Here is a 22889-nt window from a genome sequence, read left to right as displayed (position 1 = left end):
GTTCTCCTACTACCCCATTGACAAGAGCTTTTTTGGGTGGGGTGGGAGGGTAGGGACTGACATTTAGACAGATACAAAAGTGAAAAGATGCTAGCCACTCAGAAACTGGAAAAGAAGATGTTTGACACAGCCTACATGGACAGGTAAAATAGTTTGGGCTTGTCCAGCTCTCTGAGAAAGAGTCTTTGAGACCAGAGAGGGTAGACAGAAAGCAGACCTGACCTGCACTTCTATAAAGTGCTTGATGCTCACATTAATAAGTGTTCACCCTATTTTGGCTTTCAGTACTTGCAGACCAGTACTTCCAGACCAGTACTTCTAGTACTTCTGCCGACTAGTATGGTAGCTGCAAATCACAGAGTGGTTAGTGAGGACTGGAAATACATAGCCAATCCAAATTAAGATGTTCTGTAATGTGCACACGAAAATTTGAAGATTATATATATATATATATATATATATATATATATATATATAGTTTGTTAGATGTCTTAGTAATTTTGATGCCGATTACTTGTTAATTTGGTCATATTTAAATCATTGGTTAAAATTTATCATTAAAAATTAATTGGGGCGGGGGGGTCAGGTAGAGTGCACCAGGTTAAGTGCTCATAGTACAAAGCACAAGGATCCCCGCAAAGATCCGGGTTCAGGCCGCTGGTTCCCCACCTGTAGGGGGCTGACTTCACAAGCAGTTTGGCAGGTGTCTTTCTCCCTGTCTATATCTCCTGCCCTCTCAGTTTCTCTCTGTCCTATCCAATAAAAATGAAAAAAATGGCCTCTAGGAGCAGTGCATTCATAGTGCTTGTACCAAGCCCCAGCAATAACCCTGGAGGAAGTAGGTAAATATTAAAAACTAATTTTTTGTATTTAATTTTTGAAGATATGGCTTGAAATACATCCATAACTCACATATATGTTTCTCTTCCATTTGTTACAGAATATGACTTACTTTCACACACGTGTTCGCAGGCACGTGCGTGCATACATAGTTTTATATGCGAAAGAGAGAGGCCCCAAAACACTACTCAGCTTTTAGTGATGTCCAAGATTAATCCTGGGATTTCCAGGGCCTCAGGCATGCCCATCCTGTTGTCTGACACTGTGAGCTATTGGATAAGTCATGTTTTTTCTTATTTCTTTTTCTTTTTCTTTCCTTTCCTTTTTTTTTTTTTTTTTAAGATATTTGTTTATTCTCTTGTTGCCCTTGTTTTTTATTGTTGTTGTCATCTTTGTTAGATAAGACAAAGAGAAATGAAGAGAGGAGGGGGAGGACAGAGAGGGAGAGAGAAAGATAGACACCTGCAGACCTGCTTCACCGCTTGTGAAGTGACTCCTCTACAGGTGAGGAGCCGGGGGCTCGAACTGGGATCCTTATGCCGGTCCTTGAGCTTCGCGCCACATGCGCTTAACCCACTGCACTCCTGCCCGACTCCCAAGTCATGATTTTTTTATGCAACAAATATGTCATGACTTTTCTGACAACCCAATATCTCATAGGCCCTCACTTTAATATTCTAATGTAGGGCCTTAAGACCAAATTGACTAAGTAATTACTGAAAACTACTTTGTCCTATAGAGGTGGCATGAGGAAGACTTGGGAGGTTCTGATTGGCTACCTTGAAATTGCTAAGCAGACCTTCTTTAAATTGATGTACTCTGCTAGCCCTCTGTGTTCCTGCTGAATTACCCCAATAGTCTGTAGAGTACATTTGCATACATAATACATAAGAATATATATGGTGCTCTGTGGAGTTAACGCTCTTGGAAGAAAAAAATGTTTAGCCTTTCAAATAGATTAAAACATTTTACTGGGGGGAAAGGCAACGTGACTTTCTTTACCAATAAATTTTAATAGTTACTAAAATGAAGATTTGGGTCCATTAAGATATAGCTTGGCAAATCTTAAAGCTGAGTCACTTGTTTTCTCTGAGCAACTATACTACTTCAGCTTCTTTCAGAGTTGCTGTTAGAAGTGTGGATATTTTGATTCAAGAACAGAACACAACACAATAGGTCTAGAGCCAATTTCACCTTCCCAGAAGATTTAGAAAGGACATTTTTTTTTTTTTTTTTTTTAACCAAGCTCCCCCTTTCCTTTTTTAGGGCAATCAAACCTATGTGAACTGCATTATAGTTTTTTCAGTGAGACTTAGTAACATTGATTACAAGGCAGTAGGCGAATAGGTAATGTAGAATATATTTTATAGGTCCTGTGCTGGGGGATGGGAAGGGTGGCAGCTGTATGTGACTAATTTACATAGTGTCTGCATACAAGATTTGTAGACTTCATGCTAATGAGCGAAGGGACTTACTGGTGGAGGACAAATGCATATAGGAATGCTAGATCTTGCAGTCTTTAAGGAGATCCATTGTATCAAAGGGCATGAAATGACTTTGGGCTGGCTTTACAATTTAAAAGATGCAGTTATTTTTATGCAACATTTGGGTGTACTTAACAGCTTTTAATTATAATTTCTGGGTGACTGTTAATACTATGCCATCTCTAATAATAAGAAATGAGGTGGCTTAATTCCTTTTATGCTTTGGGCTCTCTCTCAGTGTGGAGAGATGCACTTGTACTTTCATCTTCTCAGCTACGTCATATGACCTATAGTTTGAATCACATGAGGAGAATAAATGTCAAGAGAAGAAAGCTTTGTTCCCTGCACAGGAATCAAACCTGTATCCTCAGTGTCAAAACATCATGTTCCAGTGCTCAGATTGCCAGTTAAAGTAACTATTTAATGAAATTACTGGGGCAGAGCAAACAGCTTTATTCCAGGAAGAAGAACAACAGTCAAGAAACCTCAAAATGTCGTTAAGTTAATGTTCTAATTTAAAATCAATTTTATTGATACCTTATAAATTATTAGGGCATTTTATCCTGACCAAGTAAAACATGATTCTGATGTTAGGGAAACAAAACATGAGTGACTAAACACTGAAATACTGCATATTCTGTTGTCTGAAGGGAAGAAAAATTTAAGATTTTTAATCTGTGTTTTCAACTCAATAGAACCCAATTGGAGGCCATGTCATATACTTCATTCATCTTATATTTCTGTGCTTACTAGGTATTCAGGACATGCTTGCATAATGAGTTTATAAGTGGAATAAGGTTGTGTGGTAGTTTCCAAATTATCCCAATGACTGACTCTTCATGGTGCTAGGTACTGTGCTATACCACTCCTAGTCTCTTTAGTCCTGGTACTATTCTTGAAAGATTCTTAAAGCATTCTCCTTCCTTCCTTCCTTCCTTCCTTCCTTCCTTCCTTCCTTCCTTCCTTCCTTCCTCCCTCCCTCCCTCCCTCCCTCCCTCCCTCCCTCCCTCCCTCCCCCTCCTCCTCCTCCCCCTCCTCCCCCCCCCTCCTCCCCTTCCCCCTCCTCCTCTCCCTCCCTTCCTTTCTTCCACAGGAATTAAGAGGGAAGAGAGAGGGAAAGAGGAGAGATGCTTGCACCATTGTCATACCCTTTGCAGATAGGTATAGGGGTTTGAACCTAGGTCCTTGCACACTGTGAGGCCCCAGGAAGTACTTTTACCTAGTAAGGAAGGGGAAGCGGAAGCTTAGAGATGTTCATTAAATGACTAGGGCAACACAACAAGCAGTACAGCTTGATCTTGAACCAAGGATGGCCTACCTGACTGTAGTACTCATAGCATGGCCATTATGGATTCATCTTTATCATGCCTTTGGTTTGATAGCATCGGGATTATCTGCAAAAGTCATTTATGTTTGCCCATGTTTCTCTTAACCTGGAGAGAAAGTAGAAGGATAAACAATTCAAAAAGAATGTGTTGTTCACAAAATGTTATGGAAGGTGAAATGTACTAAGAACAGACTCATTACTTTATATGGAGAATGTATTAAATTTCATTTTAACAAGGGCAGGCTTTCAGAAAGTCCCAGTCATTTTTGAAGGTGTATTTTGATTTATGTTAATTAGGGGGAAAGCAAGTGTTATGTACAGATTGTGTTTTTTAATGATTTCTTTAATCAAGCCAGCCATTAAAAAAATGTCTTCAACTGTAACAAGTAGAACACTGATACCAGTGCCTGACTCACATAGCCTTATCATGGCCAGGTTTTTCACCAGCAGCAAGCTATAAATGTTGGACTAGTTTACATAAATTTGCATGTGTTGTAAGTCTGTAAGACATGCACATTTTAACCAAATACTTTCTGTTTAAGGCATTTATATTTAATTCTTCCTAATTGAGGGTTATCTTTTTTTATCTCTCCTGGTTATTCTCTCATAAATGAGGTAAAAGTGTGGGGATGTTGTATCAGTTATACAAAGCTCTATTGGTAAGAAGATAAATACATTAACAGTGAACGGTAAACTTCACAAATACTTAAGGATGTTTTACTGCATTCCTTCAGTATACATAGGTTGTCATGGCATTGTTTTTACTTCAGAACTTGGTAATTATTTTGTAACCATGAAATGCTTTCAGGACTAATGGCTGCAGTTGACTCTGACTGATGCATGATTTAAAGCTCCTTCTGAAGGCTTTTCCACTTAGTAGGAAGAGTGGGCTTGTCCCTTCTGACCTCCAGAAGTAATGCCTTCACTTTTGTGAATTCAAGAAAGTCACCAATATTTATTTCAGTTTTAGACATCTGTCTTTTGCTGAGAAAATAATGGCTCAGGGCTTCAGCTGTGTCATCAGAGAGTCTAAGGAGCTCTTGAGCCAGCTTTCTCTGTCCTTTATCACCTAAACAAACTCTGAATTGTCCCTGACCTGAACTAATGCCAGCACTGAATGAATTATAGTGAGAGATGCAGTATAACTTATCATATAAACTGGGCTATTTGTAGTGTAGATAGAGGCTTGGGCTGCATGTGTAAAGTGGGGGCAGTGCATGACTTTGAGTCATTTTAGACAAATTTTCATGGTGCCCGTTTGAAAATGAATTTATCCTTGGTTACCAAGTACATGGGATGTTTGAAAGCCATAGCTGATGAACAAGAAAACAATTATCAAAAGATTTATTTATTTAAATGTCTTTACTTATTATTGGATAGAGACAGAGAGAAATTGAGAGGGGAGGGGAGATAGGGAGGCAGACAGGCAGAGATACCTACAGACCCACTTCACCACTTGTGAAACGTTCCCCCCACAAGTGGAGACCCGGGGCTTGAACATGGGTCCTTGAGTACTGAAATGTGAGCTTAACCAGGTGCACCACCACCTGGCTTCAACAAACCATATCAAATGAGGGGTAGAGTGTTTGGCGATGATTGTCCTCTCTTCCATTGTCAGTCTTTCTGGTTGGAGTTTTCAGTGAGTAGGAACATCCAGGCATGACACTAATGTGAGTAGAAAGCTGAATCAGATTGAGGTACCTTTGCGACCAGATTAGAAATTTTGATGTGGAGGCAGTAAGCATCATCTGGCTTTGGTATACAGTATTGAACCAAAACCGTATGCAATTATTGAAAGATATTTGCTAGCCTATTGGAACCGTGTCTTGACAGACCCATCTGAGTATCTGTGCTGAGGGCTAGTGCTGCTCAAGTGTCTAGAATAGCATTGTCATCACTGTTAAACTATAGAAGATGGATGCTGGGTCGCTGGTCGCTGTCCCAATCTCTGAAGTACATAGAGTTGACTGAGGTAGAATGTATAGTCATGCCCAGTTTCTGTCTGGGACTGTGTCTTCTACAAATGGATTCTCTCAGTTAGTCCTCAAGAGCAAGTCAATTGCGGGGGTGGGTGGGTGTTTTTGTTCTGTACTACAGAGAGCCTGAGACTGCGCAACATCCCCAAGGCTACACCACTACTATTAAGACTCTAGACTCAAAACCAGGCAGTCTGACTCCAGAGAGATGCCCTTCCTGCTAGTAAAATACCTGCTACCTGTTATTAAGATTAGCTAATTATAACACTGCCAGCTCTTTCTCATACGTGGTCATCTTTGATCTTAGGTGGCAGGGGAGTAAAGGTTGAAGGGGTAGGGCTATCCCTTTATATTGCTGGAGGTGTCAGTTTTCTAGCTGACTTAGTAGCCTCTGTAAAGTCTAGGTTTGGAGTTATTTTTTGCAGTACTGTATGGCACTGGGGGCTGTAATGTGTGTGATTCCACTGATCCTGGGCCAAAATTGTCACTTTTTTTTTCCCCCAGAGATAGTGAGAGGGGGCCAGGTGTAGTGCAGCAGGTTAAGAACATACAGTGCAACGTGCAAGGATCGGCATAAGGGTCCCAGTTCCAGCCCTCGGCTCCCCACCTGCAGAGGGTCCCTTCACAGGCAGTGAAGCAGGTCTGCAGGTGTCTTATCTTTCTCTCCCCCTCTCTGTCTTCCCCTCTTCTCTCCATTTCTCTCTGTCCTATCCAACAACAACAGCAATGAAATGATAACAAGGGCAACAAAGGGAAAAAATAGCCTCCAGGAGCAGTGGTAGTGCAGGCACCAAACCCCCGTGATAACCCTGGAGTCGAGAGAGAGAGAGAGAGAGAGAGAGAGAGAGAGAGAGAAGAGAGTGAAACCAGGAACAGAAGTGGGTTTTATGGGATAAAGACCGGAAGTGGCAAGTCAGAAACAGAAATAGCTAGGAAAGGGGGTGGAGAGAGGCAAAAGGCATGCTGGGAAGGTGGAAGCGTCCTTAGCAACTGTTGTGATGGTTTTAACTGGTGGGAATTAGCAATACCCTGAGGGGATAACGTGGTGGGGATATTTCAGGCAAAACAATGATTATGTAAATAGACTAATGTCAACAATGGAGGATGGAGCAGAGGGGCTGCCGGACACTTGGTGATATGTGCACTTAACCAGGTGCGCCACTGACCTGGTCCCCTGAAATCTTTAGATTCATAGAATCATGACACAGCTATTATTATTATTATTTATTCCATTTTGTTGCCCTTGTTTTATTGTAGTTGTTATCGATGTCGTCGGATAGGATAGAGAGAAATGGAGAGAAACAGGGAAGACAGAGTGGGAGAGAAAGATAGACACCTGAAGACCTGCTTCACCTGTGAAGCAACTACCCTGCAGGTGGGGAGCTGGGGGCTCAAACCAGAATCCTTACGCTGGTCATTGTGCTTTGCGCAACATGCACTTAACCTGCTGTGCTACCAACTGATTCCCGACACAGCTCGTAAGTAGTAATCTAGGCTAATATCCAGCTTAATTACATTTTGAGAATATTTATAGAAAAATAAAAGTAAGCTTTTCTGGTAAAGGTATGCCTTTGTTTTGATCAGTATTTACTTAAGTCCTCCTGTTTATTGTGCCTAACAATGGCCCTCATGGCTTTTCAATAACAGAATGATAGACTTAGAAGATTCATGAAACTAACTTGTGCCAAGTTCAATTTGATTCTAGAGCAATTATGTTATTAGAACATTGCTGACTGTCTCAGTGCCCGTTGTGCACATTCACCTTTAAATGTTAGTGATAATTAACTACTTTTTGATTCTACCAATGTGTAGCTCTGTTCTCCAGTAAAATTCAAAAATAAAATGATTCCCACAGGACCAGAAACAGTTTAGGGAAAAAGTAAAACTGTTTGTTTATATGTACCAACATCTATATAGAGTTTTAAAGATGCAGTTAGCATCAATTTTTAGCAAAGCATTTTACCTTTGAAAATGAAAATACTTTTCATTTTAGACTGAGTAGATGTAACTTTCACAGAGTGTGTCACAGTCAGAAAGCTGAGCCAGTTGTTAATCACATACATATATACTGAGCTCTTTGGCTTTATAAAATATCAAATAGTAGAATAAAGACATTTAGAGGAAGGTAAGGGAGTAAAGGTGAAGAAGCTGCCACATCGATAATTTGAAGGGGCACTGCTTTCAGATCTTGCTCTAGAGACTGCTTTCTCCAGGAATTGTTCTATCTAGTAGTCCTTTGAAAGGGAATATGTGATGTGAATTTAGGATTAAGATTCAGGAGTACAGAGGATGTTCAGTCATTTATGTTCAGAAATACTGCTTTTGCAGTTCTCTGCTGCTTGTTAGGGGAACAGGAGGGTCCCTCCTCCCCTCCTACAAGGAACCCACTGCCTTGAGTGGGAAGTGGACTTGTAAATGGCCATATATTTAAAGTGGGTGTCCTACTGATTGGGTGAATAAAATGATGAGGAATGAGTGATTAATTTTACCCAACCCTGTGTGAGAGCTTTTAAAGATGGCATCAGAAGAATCAGGATTTCGAAAGAAAGATACTAAAGGAAAGTACATTTTTGTAAAGCAAGCAAAAATACTAGACATGGAATAAAAATACATGCAACTGTAGAATAATAAGTTGTGGGGCTGGGTGCTGGTGCATCTGGTTGAGTACACACATTGCAGTGTGCAAGGACCCGAGTTTAAGCCCCTGCTCCCTACCTGCATGGGGAAATCTTCGAGTGGTGAAATAGTACTGCATTAAATTGCACATTAAAAGTTGATAAGAATTTAGATACATTCATAATGTATTTGACAAATAGAAAAAAAATGGAACAATTACTAAAAGTATTAGGAACATGTAAAGGAGAAATATGCAAAAATGAGAACTAAGTGTCCTCAGAAGTAATATAACAACTAAAATTATAAATAAATTCTAAATTTTTCAACAATATCTAGACTTGATGGAAACATTATGAATAAAAAAGCAACACAGCAAAATAATGAAAAAATTAACCAACGCTTCTTTTTTAAAAATTTATCTATTAATGAGAAAGATAGGAGAGAGAGAAAGAACTAGACATCACTCTGGTACATGTGCTGCCGGGGATTGAACTCAGGACCTCATGCTTGAGAGTCCAGTGCTGGACCACCCAAAGCTTATTCTTGAACTAGAAGTCAGACAGATATTTAAAAAACAAAGAAAAAGAAAAAGCCAGAAGATCTGTAAATGTCTAACTGAGTTACCTGGACATTCTATCCAAAATAACAGAATCGGAAAGGGAAAAAAAAAGAGTAGTGTAGATACTGCTTTGCTTTTTTGTCTATCTATCTGCCCCCCATCTCCCTCTTCCCTCTTGATTTCTCTTTATATATCCAATAAATAAAAAATTATTTTAGAATGATAATTTCTTTGCTCTGAAGCAATGCCCGGGCCTTGGATTAAAGCACAGAATGTGAGGAAGCAACCATTTTTACCCCCCCCCCCCACCATGGATACTGGGAAACCATTTATCTTTTTTTCTTTTTTTTCTTTTCTTTTAAAGTTAGTGTGCCTCACCATTTCACTTCTCATTCAGATAAAAAGAAAGAACACATGCACACAGATACCATAACACTAAAGCTTCCTTAGGTACCACTTGTCATTTTTTAAGGGCAAGTGAGAACTAGTTGAATCTCTTTGGGAAATGTGAGTCCTATGAACATGGCGAATAGCGGAGAGTAGTGAAAGTAGGTGCATCATTCTGGCAAGGATGGCCATTTGAACCATATCTTACAACTTAGAGATGGAGGTTTAACTCAGTGAAGACTTAAGGAAGCAAGAAGCTTGTCATGGCCCAGTTCAGCGGGGAAGCAATTACAGAAGCCAGACCTTCCACCTTCTGCACCCCATAATGACCCTGATTCCATGCTCCCAGAGGGTTAAAGAATGGGGAGCTATCAGGGGAGGGGATGGGATAGCGAGCTCTTGTGGTGGGAATTGTATCCCTCTTATCCTATGGGCTTGTCAGTGTTTCCATTTTATAAATATAAACTTGAAAAAAGAAAGCAAGAAGCAGGCTACTTTTTAAAATGGTTTAGCTTCTATAACTTTTCTTCAGTCTTCACTTTTAGTGGTGGATGGTGGCTGCCATCTTTTTTCCTGCCATTTATATGATTGTTTGAGAAGGGTTGTTAGGACATGGAGATCTTGAGCTGGTTAGTAGGCTCCCTCCCACTCACTGGTCCTTCCCACCTTCCACCTTTGCACCTCTGCCATGAGTGCTGGTGATAATGCAGCCATCAGTCACCACAGCTGACCACTAGGGGGTGCATTCTTGGTATCTATACTAACCACAGGCCCTGATTACCTTGATTTTCCTCTTATGACAATTCCTTAACCACAGAAGAGGTTGAGGCATTGATTCAGTGGAAGTAGGATGGAAGGTAGAACCAGTTCCTGGATCTTAACCCTGCCTCAAGTAAAGAGCCTTTGCAAGTTTCATACATTGTTGTAAATGTTACTATTCACTACCAATAGACTAACATAAAAAAAATGGCAGGAGTTCATTTTATGAGAAATGAATGAAGTTATTAAGTGAAGAAGAGCTCTACTGAACACTTTTCTGAATTGATTTGGATATTGGGCAAAGATACTCTGGTAGTGGTTCTTTTGTTCTTATGACACTTTTTCTCTTACCTTCAAGTATTCTTTCCTTTGCCCTCCATGGTCAGTCCTTTCTTATCCCAGGCTGGATTAACCCATCACATAGTTACTCAGGTTTTTTCTTCCATTCATAACAGTTTAGTTAGCCTTAGGCTCAGTTCTGCTTCCTCTCTCACACTTAATCACTTAGAGCTTCTGTTTGGTCTTTCTAGCTAGTTCTGCGAAGGTTACTTCCAAATTTTATTTCTGTTTCTTCACTTCTTCATCCATGCTTGTAAGTTCACCTGGCCTTAGTGGAAGGCAGTCTCATTCTTTGATCTTACAACTGCCATTTGTTTTATGTGACTGGGACTCAGAAGAACAGACAAGGAGGGAAGTGACCTAGGCTCGTACAAGTAGGTTCATACAAGAGGAAAAGACAAGCCTTTGCTCATTCCCTGGCACAGCTGGGATGTTTGAATTTCCAGAAATTTAGAACAAAAACAAGCAAAAAAAAAAAAAAAAAAAAAACCTTTCTTATTGAGAAGGTGGAAAACACCAGAGGACGTCAGGTACTATATTTCACTTGCCTGAGAGAGAAGAGGATAAAGGAAGGACCCCCGGAAGTACTGGGACAGAGAACTGGTGGTGGGAATAATGTAAAGTTATACCCCTGTTGTCAGTTTTGTAAACCACTATTAAATCACTAATATTTTTTCTAACTTGCTTATTAAAACTCTTTTAAGAGTCAGAAAGGAAGAAAGCACATTTATGTATGGTTGGGCTTGGGTTTGTTTTGTCTTCTTCCAGCTTTTAAGATCCTAAACTAAAACTCAACAGAGTCCTGTAAATGATGACTGTTGAGTCACAAGATTGCCAGTTTTGGATGCCTAAATCCCCAAAGAGTATCTTTCCTTTTCCACGAAAGAGCCACTAGTTATCTCTCAAGGTGGGCTCTAATTTATTTATGCTTCTTTAAGTATTAATTTTATTTATTAGCACCCTTCTGTTACATGCACTGCTGCCATTAAACTCTGACATAGAAGCTTGATGCTCACCAGTTGAGCTGTTTCTCCTCATGTACAGTTTCTCTGTAGAGACTTGCAAACAGTGGTGTGAGGTAGTAGTAAACCTTTCTTTCTCTCTGCTTCCTTTCTCAGCTCTATGGCTGAACAAGTGTATAATCTGTAAACACCTATAGTCTTACTCATTTCTGTCCTTTGAGTTTACACTATTCCTCCTTTGACTCCCCTTTATAAAAATCTCACTGTCTATCTTTTCACTTCCTCCCCTCTCTCAGCTCTTGTTCACAGCTTGTAAGTGTGTACTTAGGGAGCAAAATGGAAATAAGTCTCAAGTGATTAAAAAAAAAAGTCACACTTTCAAATGAACGATCACTTCTCAACCTTATTCCTTTTCTAATTCCAGAGCTCTTCGGTATCCCCATCAGCCAGTTTCCGAGGTGCTGAGAAGCACAGAAACTCCACAGACTACTCCTCTGATAGCAAAAAGCAGAAAACTGAAGAAAAGGAAATAGCAGCTCGTTATGTAAGTTTATTCATCTCTACCTTGGAGAAGACCTGCTTACCTTGCCTGTTTTTCTTTATTTTTTGTGGAGCTGTGGCTTTCTGTAAATGATTTGACTCCTCCCAGCCATTTGTTTTTTCAGTCAGAGAGGGAAGGGGCATCATAGCCCCAGAGCATTCTCTGGTACCCTAACACCTTGGTGTATAGTTCCAGGACTTGAGCCAAACCATGTGGCAAGGCACATGCCCTGCCATGTAAAGATTGTCAAAAAATATAAAATAATATAAAAAGAGATTCTCTCTGATCCTTATCTTGTTTTTTATCAGAACTTTTAAATTTATTGTCTCCTACCAATTAAAACTAGAGCACAGAATAAGGAAAACTATTGGATTGTCAAAAAAAAAAAAAAAGTCATAACCTAAGTCATTATATACAAAAACAGTACCTTACTTGTGCAGGCTAGTTATACATATGTATGTGAGAGCACCATCCTTTATTTACTAACTAGTGGTAGAAGGCTTAGGGGTTCTGTGGTACTATTTCTATAGATAAATTTACTCTCCTTATATTTCAAGGTAGTTGACTTTTCTTTGGGGAAAAAAAATATAAAATTGGAGAAAACCATGTAAACCAACACGTGGAAAAACATTACAAGGATTATTGAATATGACTTATACAGATTTGTAAAAAGTCCATAGCATGGATTGAAGCTCATTTTCCTGGCTCCCCAGGTGAAGGAGCTGGGGACCCTATACCATGATCTAAACTGGTCAGGAACCAAATAGAGGCAAGCAGCCCCAGCCTACTCTCCATGGTGTTACCTTGCAGGCCTTAAGAAACTGCAGGATTAGATTCCAAGTGCAGACTCCCAACTATAAAAGTGTTTGGGGGTATTAATGCTTTTAATGAATTAAAAGTTGTTTAAATAAATACTTCCTCAGCTTTTCAAAGTAAGGACAGACCAAATCAGGTCCATCTGTAGACTTGATTTAGCACAACTCTACTAGTTTGCAGCAGATACTTCAGAACTACAAGCAAACGCTAAGCTTTAGTTTGTTTTTGTTTTAAAGTAAAATGGAATCTTATCAAAAGGATCAAAGAATATAGTGCATTTTAAAGATTACTTTTTTTTTTTTTTTGGTTTGGGATAAATCTACTGCTCTTGGTGGCCATTTTCTCCTTTTCCTTTTGTTTTAATTTTATTAGATAGGACAGAGGGAGAGAGGAGAGGGGAGAGATACCTTTAGACCTCTTCCCTGCTCTTGAAGCCCTCTCCATGGGGGAAGAGGGGAGGGGAGAGGAAGGCTTGAATCTGGGTCTTTATGCATGGAAATATGTGTGCTCAACCAGGTGCATACCATCTGGCCCCTTATTTTGAAACCTTTAGCACTCTTTCGTACATCTTTTCTTTTGTTGCGGGGCGGGGGGGGCTCGCCAGAGTTATCATTAGGGTTCAATCAATGCCTGCACAGCTCTGCAGCTCTAAGTAGCGCGCGCGCGCACACACGAACTGGAGGCTTGAACCTGGGTTCTCACACATGGTAATGTGTGCGTTCTACCAGGTGCACCTACACCCAGCCACTTCATTTATTTTTATGAGATATGAGGACTTAGATTGAATTTACCTAGTATCAACCTGGGAAGGAGATAACATTTTTCAATTGTTGATGCAGGACAGTGATGGTGAGAAAAGTGATGACAACTTGGTGGTTGACGTTTCCAATGAGGTACGTCTATGGCTCAAGTTTCTGCTCTTACTCAGCTGTAGCAATGGCTAGTATCCAGTTAGTCTCCAAAGTTGTTTTGTGTATGTATGCTGGGGACCCTGCATTCTGCCACTGAACTATTAATTTCTAAAGGGATTTGCTTTTTATAATGTGAAAGTTCTTATATATTCTTGGCTCTTATTTTATTGCTATTCTTTTCTATGAGATTTCAAGTATGTTTTACTATCACCATGCATGTCTATCAGACTTCTGTGGTCAACCTAAAGTTCTCATTGATGGATCACTTGCAGCTTTATAAGGTTTCAGTTTCTGGTTTTGATTTTGTTTTAAGCAATGCTTTACATATTGTACTGTTTTTCTTAGACCTCAATACTATTTTCTTCAACATGCACAATTCCATGGCATTGTGTATTTCTAAGAAATGAAATGCTTTGGCTGTGGTGTCCACACTCGTGTACGTGAGCATTGTGAATTTGTCGTGTTGCATTAATATCCCACTTTTCCATCTTAGGATCCATCTTCGCCTCGAGGGAGCCCAGCACATTCCCCCAGAGAGAATGGCCTGGACAAGACACGCCTGCTTAAGAAAGATGCCCCTATCAGTCCAGCCTCAATTGCATCCTCCAGCAGTACTCCTTCCTCCAAATCCAAAGAACTTAGCCTTGTAAGCAGTTCTTCATGATCTCTGTTGGTGTTGTCTCTTTCCAGATCATTGAGTTGACTACTTTTCAAATTGTGACTATCTCATATTCTTCCATAGGACATTAATTTCTGGGTATATGTGTCCTATATTCAAGTTTAATTAACATTTCTGGAGCAGAAAGGGTTTACTGATGTGTTGTCGATGAATGGCTCTTTATTGTGAGTCTTTTTGCAAGGTTAAGAGAGGAAGTGGGGGAAATAGGTGATATGTGTCTTAGTGAGGATGAAGAAATACACACTAGGATTGCAGGGGTGGTTTTATCACCTGTGGCTTACGGTAAATTTAGTTTGGAGCTTGAATGTAATTTTCTTGCTAGCTTTGTTTGAATTACCAAACGATATATGACTGCAATAGTTTTCCCTTTCTATCAAAAGAATAATCTGTCATTTACAAAAGTCTACCTTGACTCACATCACAAATCACAAATGCAAAAACGAAACTGCTTGCAGGTCAGGATAATCTCTTCATACTCCTTCTGTGGCTGTGTAGTTAATTGCATTTTTGTATAATGTGTCTACCTTTTTCCTCACCAGTTACTTCCTTGTAATACTACAACAATAAAAAAGAGACAAATTTGGTTTTCAAATAACTTCTCTTTTTTTAGAGCACTGCTCAGCTCTGGCTTATGGTGAAGTAGGGTACTGAATCTGAGACCTTGGAGCTTCAAGCATGAGAGTCTCTTTGCATAACCATTATACTGTCTCCCCAACCCTAAATAACCTCTTGCATTTACAACTAATATAAAGAAAAACCTCAATTTGTCTATAAATTAGAGGGATAATACTGATAGAGGCTTGAAGTATTTTTTGTTTGTTCTTTTAAATCTTTTTCTCTTGAATGTCTTGTCCTTTTTATAATGACCATTTCTAACTAACCACTCCTCTGTGCTGACCTCTGTGATGATTCAGGCTTGCATCTCTTTTTAATGAGAACTGGTAGCCAGGAAGTCTCTTTGACCTGAATAATTTTATCAGGTACCCAGTTCAAACCACTGAGTTTTAAATCAAAGTCACCACCAAGTAGCCAGCAGAATCAAAATATCTGATTTGTCAGCCTTTCTCTGATTCAACTCAGTTTCCTGATAATGATCTACTCTACCCTAAACTCAGCTTCAGTTTATAGCCTCTGTAGATTGGTTTTTGTGATCTCAGGGAAGTCTTTTGTTTGTTCTTTTTAATTAGTGAAAATAAAGGCCTAAACTGAAGAACCTTTTCCATTTTTTTCTTTAGTCTTACAAAATGCTTAATATAATTTTTAAAGTATTTTAATTGCCACTATTATTTTTGCTAGAATGAAAAATCTACTACTCCTGTTTCAAAATCCAATACCCCTACTCCACGAACGGACGCACCCACCCCAGGCAGTAATTCCACTCCCGGATTGAGGCCTGTACCTGGAAAACCACCAGGAGTCGACCCCTTGGGTTAGTAAAAAGAAAAACTTTCTACAAATTTATGCTCCATGATTTTGTTCCCTAATTAGTATCCCTCTCCTTACAGTTATGAAAAATTTCTTTTGATGAGGACTTAAAATTTTTGTTTTAAAAGAAATTAAAGCAATTTAAGGACTTCCATATATTATACTAAATGAGCCTTGAATGGCTGCTAGAAAAAAATAATTGAACCCATACCAAGCTCAACTGCTATCCGCCATATGTAGCACATATATCAGGTGTTCAATAAAATAAAATAAGATAAATGAATGAGCCCCAATCAGGTCTTGCATGGCATGAGAATATTAAAGCAAGTTGCTTTCAACCATGAATTCTGTATTTGCTGTATACAAAGTTACTTCTTTGCTCTTGGTTTTTTTTCCCCTCCCATCCTCCATCTGGTCTTTAGCCTCAAGCCTTAGGACCCCAATGGCAGTACCGTGTCCATATCCAACTCCATTTGGGATTGTGCCCCATGCTGGCATGAATGGGGAGCTGACCAGCCCTGGAGCTGCCTATGCAGGTCTGCACAATATCTCCCCTCAGATGAGTGCTGCTGCCGCTGCAGCTGCCGCCGCTGCTGCCTATGGGAGATCACCAGTGGTACGTGTGGGCTTTTGCCAAGCAACACTATTTCAGAACACAAAGAGTTGTCAGACTTTTTTGGTTTTAATATAATGTGTATAACTTGAGGGTGTGATGTATGCATATTTGCAAATTAAACTACAAGATAAAATAAAATAAAATCTGTTTCCACTTGTAAGATGAGGGAATTTTTCATTTCCTTTTCAAAATTTTATTTCCTCTAAGCTTCTGAACATTAGAGGTAAGACACAGAAAGTAAGCCAATCAGAACAGAGCAAATACTATAATGGATCTATAAGAAGTCCCTTATTTTCATCACGAGCACCAGTAATTGTTAGTGTTACATTTGTTTGTGTATATAGCCATCAAACCACAAAATGTGATCATGCCATCAATGGTACTTCTTTATTCTCCCCACCTCCCACTCCCCCCTTTTGTTCACCAGAGTTATCAGTGGGGCTTAGTACCTGTACTGTGATGCCACCAGTCTTGATGGGCTTTTCTTTTTAAATAGAGTGGGAGAGAGGGGCAGTGGAGTAGAAACTTTCGCAGCACTTTTTAAAAGGTCTGTTCTCCCAGGTTTAAGGGAAACTAATAGGATTGAACAAGTCTTTATAACTGCCTGTTTTTGTTGTTTTGCTTGGTAATTTTTTAGGTTGGATTTGATCCACATCATCACATGCGCGTGCCAGCAATACCTCCAAACCTAACAGGCATTCCAGGAGGAAAACCGTAAGTACTACACTGCCTTGGTGACACTGTGGGCCACCCCCACTGGTTCGTGAGAGCAGTGAGAGACCTCTGCTAGACAGTGTTGGGAGTTTGTCTAGGTATTCATTTGTCTACCTATTCATTTTATCTTAGCACAAGGAAGAGGTAATGAGATGGAGGTTTCTATATCCAGTTCAAAATCTTGAGCTTCTAATATGGAAATGCAAGCTGCTGAGACATCTCCAGCAGCCAGGTCTTCTCCCGGGTCTGCTGTTGACTTCAAGGCGGCAATTCTTTTGTTGCCTTGAATAAAAAGAGCCTTGTGTGCAAACCTGTCTGCTCATAACTGGAGCACGTTGGGATAAGACATGCCAGACTTCAAAGACTGAAAAGAAAGAAGTCTGGCCTTCTGTTGTGTTTCTGGAAGAGGTGTCTTGCTCAGTTGGCTTCTGGTCCTGTAAGCTGGGTATTTGGTGTCTCTGTATTTACACCCTCATTGAGTTAGGAAGCTAAAACATACAGCATTAGTTGTTCTAGTCTCTTTTCTCATTCACCATCTTTCATTTCAATTCAGTGCATCTTTTCACTACTACCTATGCACATTTTTCTGTCTTTGGACGCTGTCTTCTTAGCTACACAGGGTTTACTATAAATTGACAGTGGCTTTACCTTTATAATGCCAACCTGCTCCTTCTCTACCATTTGGAGATATATTCCTCCAAACCATCTCTACCATATTAGACATGTTTATATTTATTCTCATAACTTTTCTGTTGGAGGACCCTCTGCCCCATTTCTTGATGTTTAGACTCCTGAATTATAAATGCCTTTAATTTATTGATACATTGGTGATTTATCTGCTAAACTATTAATTACAAAAAAGCTATGAATAAAACAAAAGGAATACTGACTACTTGCTGTTTCTAATGTTTCCCCTATAGCTACAAATTCTTGATCTCTGATGGGCATCTGGTGAATGTCTTAAGCTGTTGAGCAGTTTGGGTCCACAGACTCTCAGGGCAAAAGGCCTAAAGCCTCATACTGTGACAAACACTACTGCCTTCACAGATTATGGAATGCATGATATGGACATAATAGCTGCTCTCTGGTCAGAGAGTTATATGACAATGCCATGATGGTCTAGCATTAACTGTCATAATTTGTGTACCCCTACAAAGACACTTCTGATGGTTCTCATTCTATGCTCTGATGTAATGTAAAATTGATAAGAAATACTCTGTTGAAGTTCTGGGGTCATACACTTAATGCAGCTCACTATTGGATGTGTGGATACCTGTCCATATCTTTTCATTCACCAGCAAGGGTGTCTTAACGTTTACCTCTCAACCCTGATACATGAAAGGACTTATGGTCCTGGCTTCTGGTCTTCAATATCTTAACTACTATGTGTCTATAGTTTCCATTACTATCCACTGTGACATCACATACGCCATTCAGATGTTCTCTAGCCCCTGGCGCTTTCTCCTTGGCCCTCTTCTGTCCAGATGTGGCCTCTAACAGTAAAGTCCTCTTGTCCCAGACACTGCCTAGTGCCATGCCTCTTTGGGGGCATCTGTCTTACTAGTCCTTCCTTCAGCTTTTACTCTGTCATTTAACTATCTCACTTCTACTAAGATGTCATTTATCAGAACAGTCTCCCCTAACAACTCTGTCTAAACTAGCACCCTTCTCTTCCTTTCTCCCCACCACCATTCTTTTCTAGTTACTTGCTTTTTTTATATTTGTCTACAGACATTATTTGCCTCTCCCACTTTGTATGTTTATTAGAGCATAGCAGAACGTTCTGCTACTCAGTTACGAGAGAGTGTCTCCAGTGGTTTATAGCTGGTGTTCATAATACATAGACTTGTTGAATGAATGACAAAATATATGTCTGATTAGTCCCTTTTCTGATCACCTATTGCAAATGCATTCACTACTAACAGCTCAGGTACTTATTTGTCACCCTGTTTTTTTGTTTGTTTTAACCACAGCACTTCTCAGCTCTAGCCTATGGTGATGTGGGCATAGAGCCTGAGACTTCAGAGTCTCAAGCAAGAGAGTCTGCATAACCATTATGCTATCTACCCCAGCCCCTGTGACCCTTTTCTCCTCATGCTGCAGGATGCTCACTCAGTCATGTGTGATTTGGTTCCTTCACTTTCTGCCTGATGTATCAGACTCCTGGCAGTGCCTTCTCTAACTTCTCTCCTCCTCAGACTAAACTTCAGCATTGCTTCAGACACAGCGCTGGCGCCATAGCCAAGTTGCTCAGTAAATATTTGACTGATTAATAAGGAAGGCAAGACAAATTAGACTTTGAATTCCTTGAGAGTTGAAGATATAAATATCAATTATCATAAAATTTTATGTAGTTGTGTGTGATCTGCAAATAGTTACTGACTGACAAATCTTGTTGACCAAGAATTCTGATGTAATTGAAGGTACAAGTTTGATCTGTTTAGAGCGGTGACTAAATAACAAGGTCATAGAATTAATCAGATAACTGAAATACCATCACATTCTCTATGAACCTGTGGAAGACGATTTTTTGTTGTTGCTGCTGTTGGGGGTTGGGGAAGTGGGAGTATTGTCCCTTTAGGGGGAATTACTCTGCTACCACTTAGCCAGTTACACCAGTGTTTAGACACTTGAGTAGACAATTGTGATTTTTATCTCATGTACTATTCAGAGACCACAAAATGAGCAAGATGTATATAAGAAGCAATCTTGACTTGGTCCTTTTAACTAATCTAAAGTGACTATTGGTTCAATTTCATTTGCTGCTTTTATTTAATCTTGAGCAGCATTCCTTTTCCTCAATCTTATTTTTCCCCCCAACTATTTTTATTAGTGATTTAATAATGATTTACACTCTCACCAGTGATCACTTCCACAGTTGTCACAAAGTCCTATAGAACTTCTTTCCATCTTGACTTCTTAGCAGTGTCATAGTTCTGCTTTAGGAGAATTGATGGGTTGAGAATCCTTGCTCCTGAAAATGCTGGAGTCACATCTAATACAGGGGCAAATGACACCAAGACCCTCTGAGGGTTTTGTGTGGTTGACAGTATGAGTTCTAGAGGATGATAGTTCAAGTTTGAATTTTAACTTCATCAGTGGACATCCATGGAGTGAATGGATCAATGTAGGATTGCTTGCCTTGGGCTGTATTCAGCTCATCTGTAAATCAAGACTAGTACAACTCCAATAAGGCAGGCACAAGGATAAAATAATCAGTTGCATGTTACGACATGCTTGGTACATGGTGGCTGTTCACTAAACTGCAGCATCATTTCCTGTTTAGCTTTTGCCCTGGAGTATTAGTAGTAATTCAGTTGCTTAACGCTAAAGAATATATTGTAGAGGGCTGTGTCTCAAGAACATTAGATAGTAGTAGATTGGTGAGGTCATTTTTTTAAAAATTTTTATTTATGAAAAGGAAACACTGACAAAACCATAGGATAAGAGGGGTACAACTCCACACAATTTCCACCATCAGAACTCCATATCCCAACCCCTTCCCTGTTAGTTTTCTGCCGGGCTACCTTTGCCAGAGAGAGAAGAGACCAGGAACTCATGGCAGAGCCGGAACGCAAGTCTTTATTCATGTGGGTGCCCCAGAGTTGGGTGTGAGCACAGCAGGTTTAGGCCACGTGGAGCTAGCAAAATGGCCACCTCCCGCTATGCACGCCAGCCCTTCTCCAGGTCTTTTCCAGATCGGGATGTGGAAGAGAAAGAGAGAGCAGAAACAGAAGTGACTTTTATAGGGGAATTCTGGAAGTGGCAAGTCGGGACAGAATTGGCTAGGAAAGGGGGTAGAGAAAACAAGGCACTCTGGGAAGGTAGAAAGCTTCCATAGCAATGGTTGCTATAGTTTTTTAGCTCGCAGGAATGGGCGATACCCTGAGGGGGGCTAACCTGGTGGGGATCTTTCAGGCAAAACAGTGATTATGTAAATAGATCATAGTGTCAGCAATGAAGCAGAGCAGGGGGTGGGGGGCTGACTTTAAGACCCGACAGCTTTCCTATTCTTTATCCCTCTGGGAGTATGGACCCAGGGTCATTATGGGGTGCAGAAGGTGGAAGGTCTGGTTTCTGTAATTGCTTCTCCACTGGACATTGGGTGTTGACAAGATTGTTCCATATTCCCAGCCTATCTCTCTCTTTCTGTAGTGGGGCTCTGGGGAAGCAGGGCTTCAACACACATTGGTGTGGTTGTCTACCCAGGGAAGTCCAGTTGGCATCTGGAACCTGGTGGCTGAAAAAAGAGTTAACCTATAGAGCCAAAAATTGTTGACTAATATGAACCTAAAGGCTGAAATATTGCAGATGAAGAATTGGGATCTCCATTTTGGAGATAGATAGTAGGTTGCCAGGCTAGCATGGGGGTGCCTCTTCCTGGGCATGTACTCTCTGGGTTAGAGAGAACTCGACCGGAGCCAGCCTGGGCTGCTACTCACTCAGCGAAGAGAGGGAGATGACTCAGGAACCAAACCTGTGGCGGTGGTGAGGCAATGCAATTTTTTATTGATCACAGATCCAAGGCGTTTAAAGGGTAGACCCGGAAGTGGCAAGTCAGAAATGAAATGGCTAGGACAGGGGTGGAGAAAGGCAAAAAGGTACTGGGAAGGTAGAAACTTCCTTAGCAGCTGTTGCAAGGGTTTTTAACTGGTTGGATTAATGGTACCCTGCAGGCAGGTCTTGAGGGTATAAAGAAGACAGATCAAAGGAATGGAATGGGTGGGGATCTTTCAGGCAAAACAATGATTATGTAGATAGGCCATAGTATTAGGAATGCAGGGTGCTTTGTGAGGCTCCTCACAATTTCCCAACAGTAGGTCTATTTTAGGTATATTCCAAAGGGCCCATGATTATACTAGTTTTTCCCTCAGCCTGGCATCTGATATGCAGGTGGACCCAAGTTGTTGTCTGGGGAGATGATGTCATGGAACCCCACCTCTTCAGAGCCCTGCCCTACTAGGGAAAGATAGAAAAAGGCTGGGAGTATATATCAACCTGCCAATGTCCATGTCCAGCAGAGAAGCAATTATAAAAGCCAGACCTTCCACCTTCTGCACCTCATATTGATCTGGGTCCATGCTCCTAGAACAATAAAGAACAGGAAAGGTTCCAATGGAGGGGATGGGATGGGATACAGAACTGTGATGGTGGGAATTGTGTGGAATTGTACTCCTCTTACCCTGCAGTCTTGTCTATCATTATTAAATAATTTTAAAAAAGCAGTAAACACACACACACACACACACACACACACAAAGAGAACATTAGCTAGTATAAGCCAGACTCCTTGTTCCTGTCATTGATAGGGCTTTATATAACAGGACACCACATCATATAATTTCCTATTCATTCACATGTGCATTATTAGTGAATATTTTCATTGTATATTTTTGCAGAAATTTCTTATGCATATTTTTAATAGACAAGCTATTTTTTTGTGTTAGAGCATAAAACATAATAAAGTCCCCAACACCACTGCTACACATGTGTAAATAAGCTACCTTTCTCCTGAAAAACTTTTCATGCTTTTCATTTTATCCCAGCAATTTTGTGGATTTTAAAACACTCTCAAATTATAGTTAAATGCACATAAACTAATGAAGTAACATTTTATTTGATAATTCACATTGGCTCTCGTTTATTCTTGTGAACTAGCAAGGATTCTACTCATTATGTAATTGGAACTATAACACAGTTCAGTTTCAACACAAGCTGAAATGGATTTTTTTTTTTCCTTCCCTGCTACTTAAAATGTATTATGGCATGTAGTGTGTGAATAACAAAAGATTTCAGGCTTATAGATTTTTGACAGCCCACAATTCAGATATCCTTCTCTGTAGTTTTTATATTTTTATAAAGCAGCATTATTTTCTACGAAGAGGAATAATGACTGACTGACAGTAAATTCTGAACACATATTTGTTGCCTGGATTAT

General features: G+C 40.0%; 1 protein-coding gene across 14 annotated transcripts in view; it reads left to right on the top strand.

Annotated features, from left to right (window-relative positions):
- Positions 1-22889, top strand: part of LOC103107323 (TLE family member 4, transcriptional corepressor) — a 167898-nt gene that overhangs the window by 132170 nt on the left and 12839 nt on the right. For 13 of the 14 annotated variants that reach the window (XM_007516111.3, XM_007516110.3, XM_007516104.3 and 10 more), the window contains 6 exons: positions 11674-11793; positions 13446-13499; positions 14011-14163; positions 15493-15625; positions 16044-16237; positions 16875-16951. In XM_007516111.3, the coding sequence (XP_007516173.1) occupies positions 11674-11793; positions 13446-13499; positions 14011-14163; positions 15493-15625; positions 16044-16237; positions 16875-16951 (731 nt within the window). The remainder of the gene's footprint in view (positions 1-11673; positions 11794-13445; positions 13500-14010; positions 14164-15492; positions 15626-16043; positions 16238-16874; positions 16952-22889) is intronic. The other variant, XM_060199529.1, reaches the window with a different exon arrangement.

This window comes from Erinaceus europaeus, chromosome 10 (genome assembly GCF_950295315.1).
Source record: "Erinaceus europaeus chromosome 10, mEriEur2.1, whole genome shotgun sequence".
Taxonomy (NCBI): domain Eukaryota; kingdom Metazoa; phylum Chordata; class Mammalia; order Eulipotyphla; family Erinaceidae; genus Erinaceus; species Erinaceus europaeus.
Note: the sequence above shows the minus strand (reverse complement) of the source record. Positions and strands in the feature narration are given on the sequence as shown.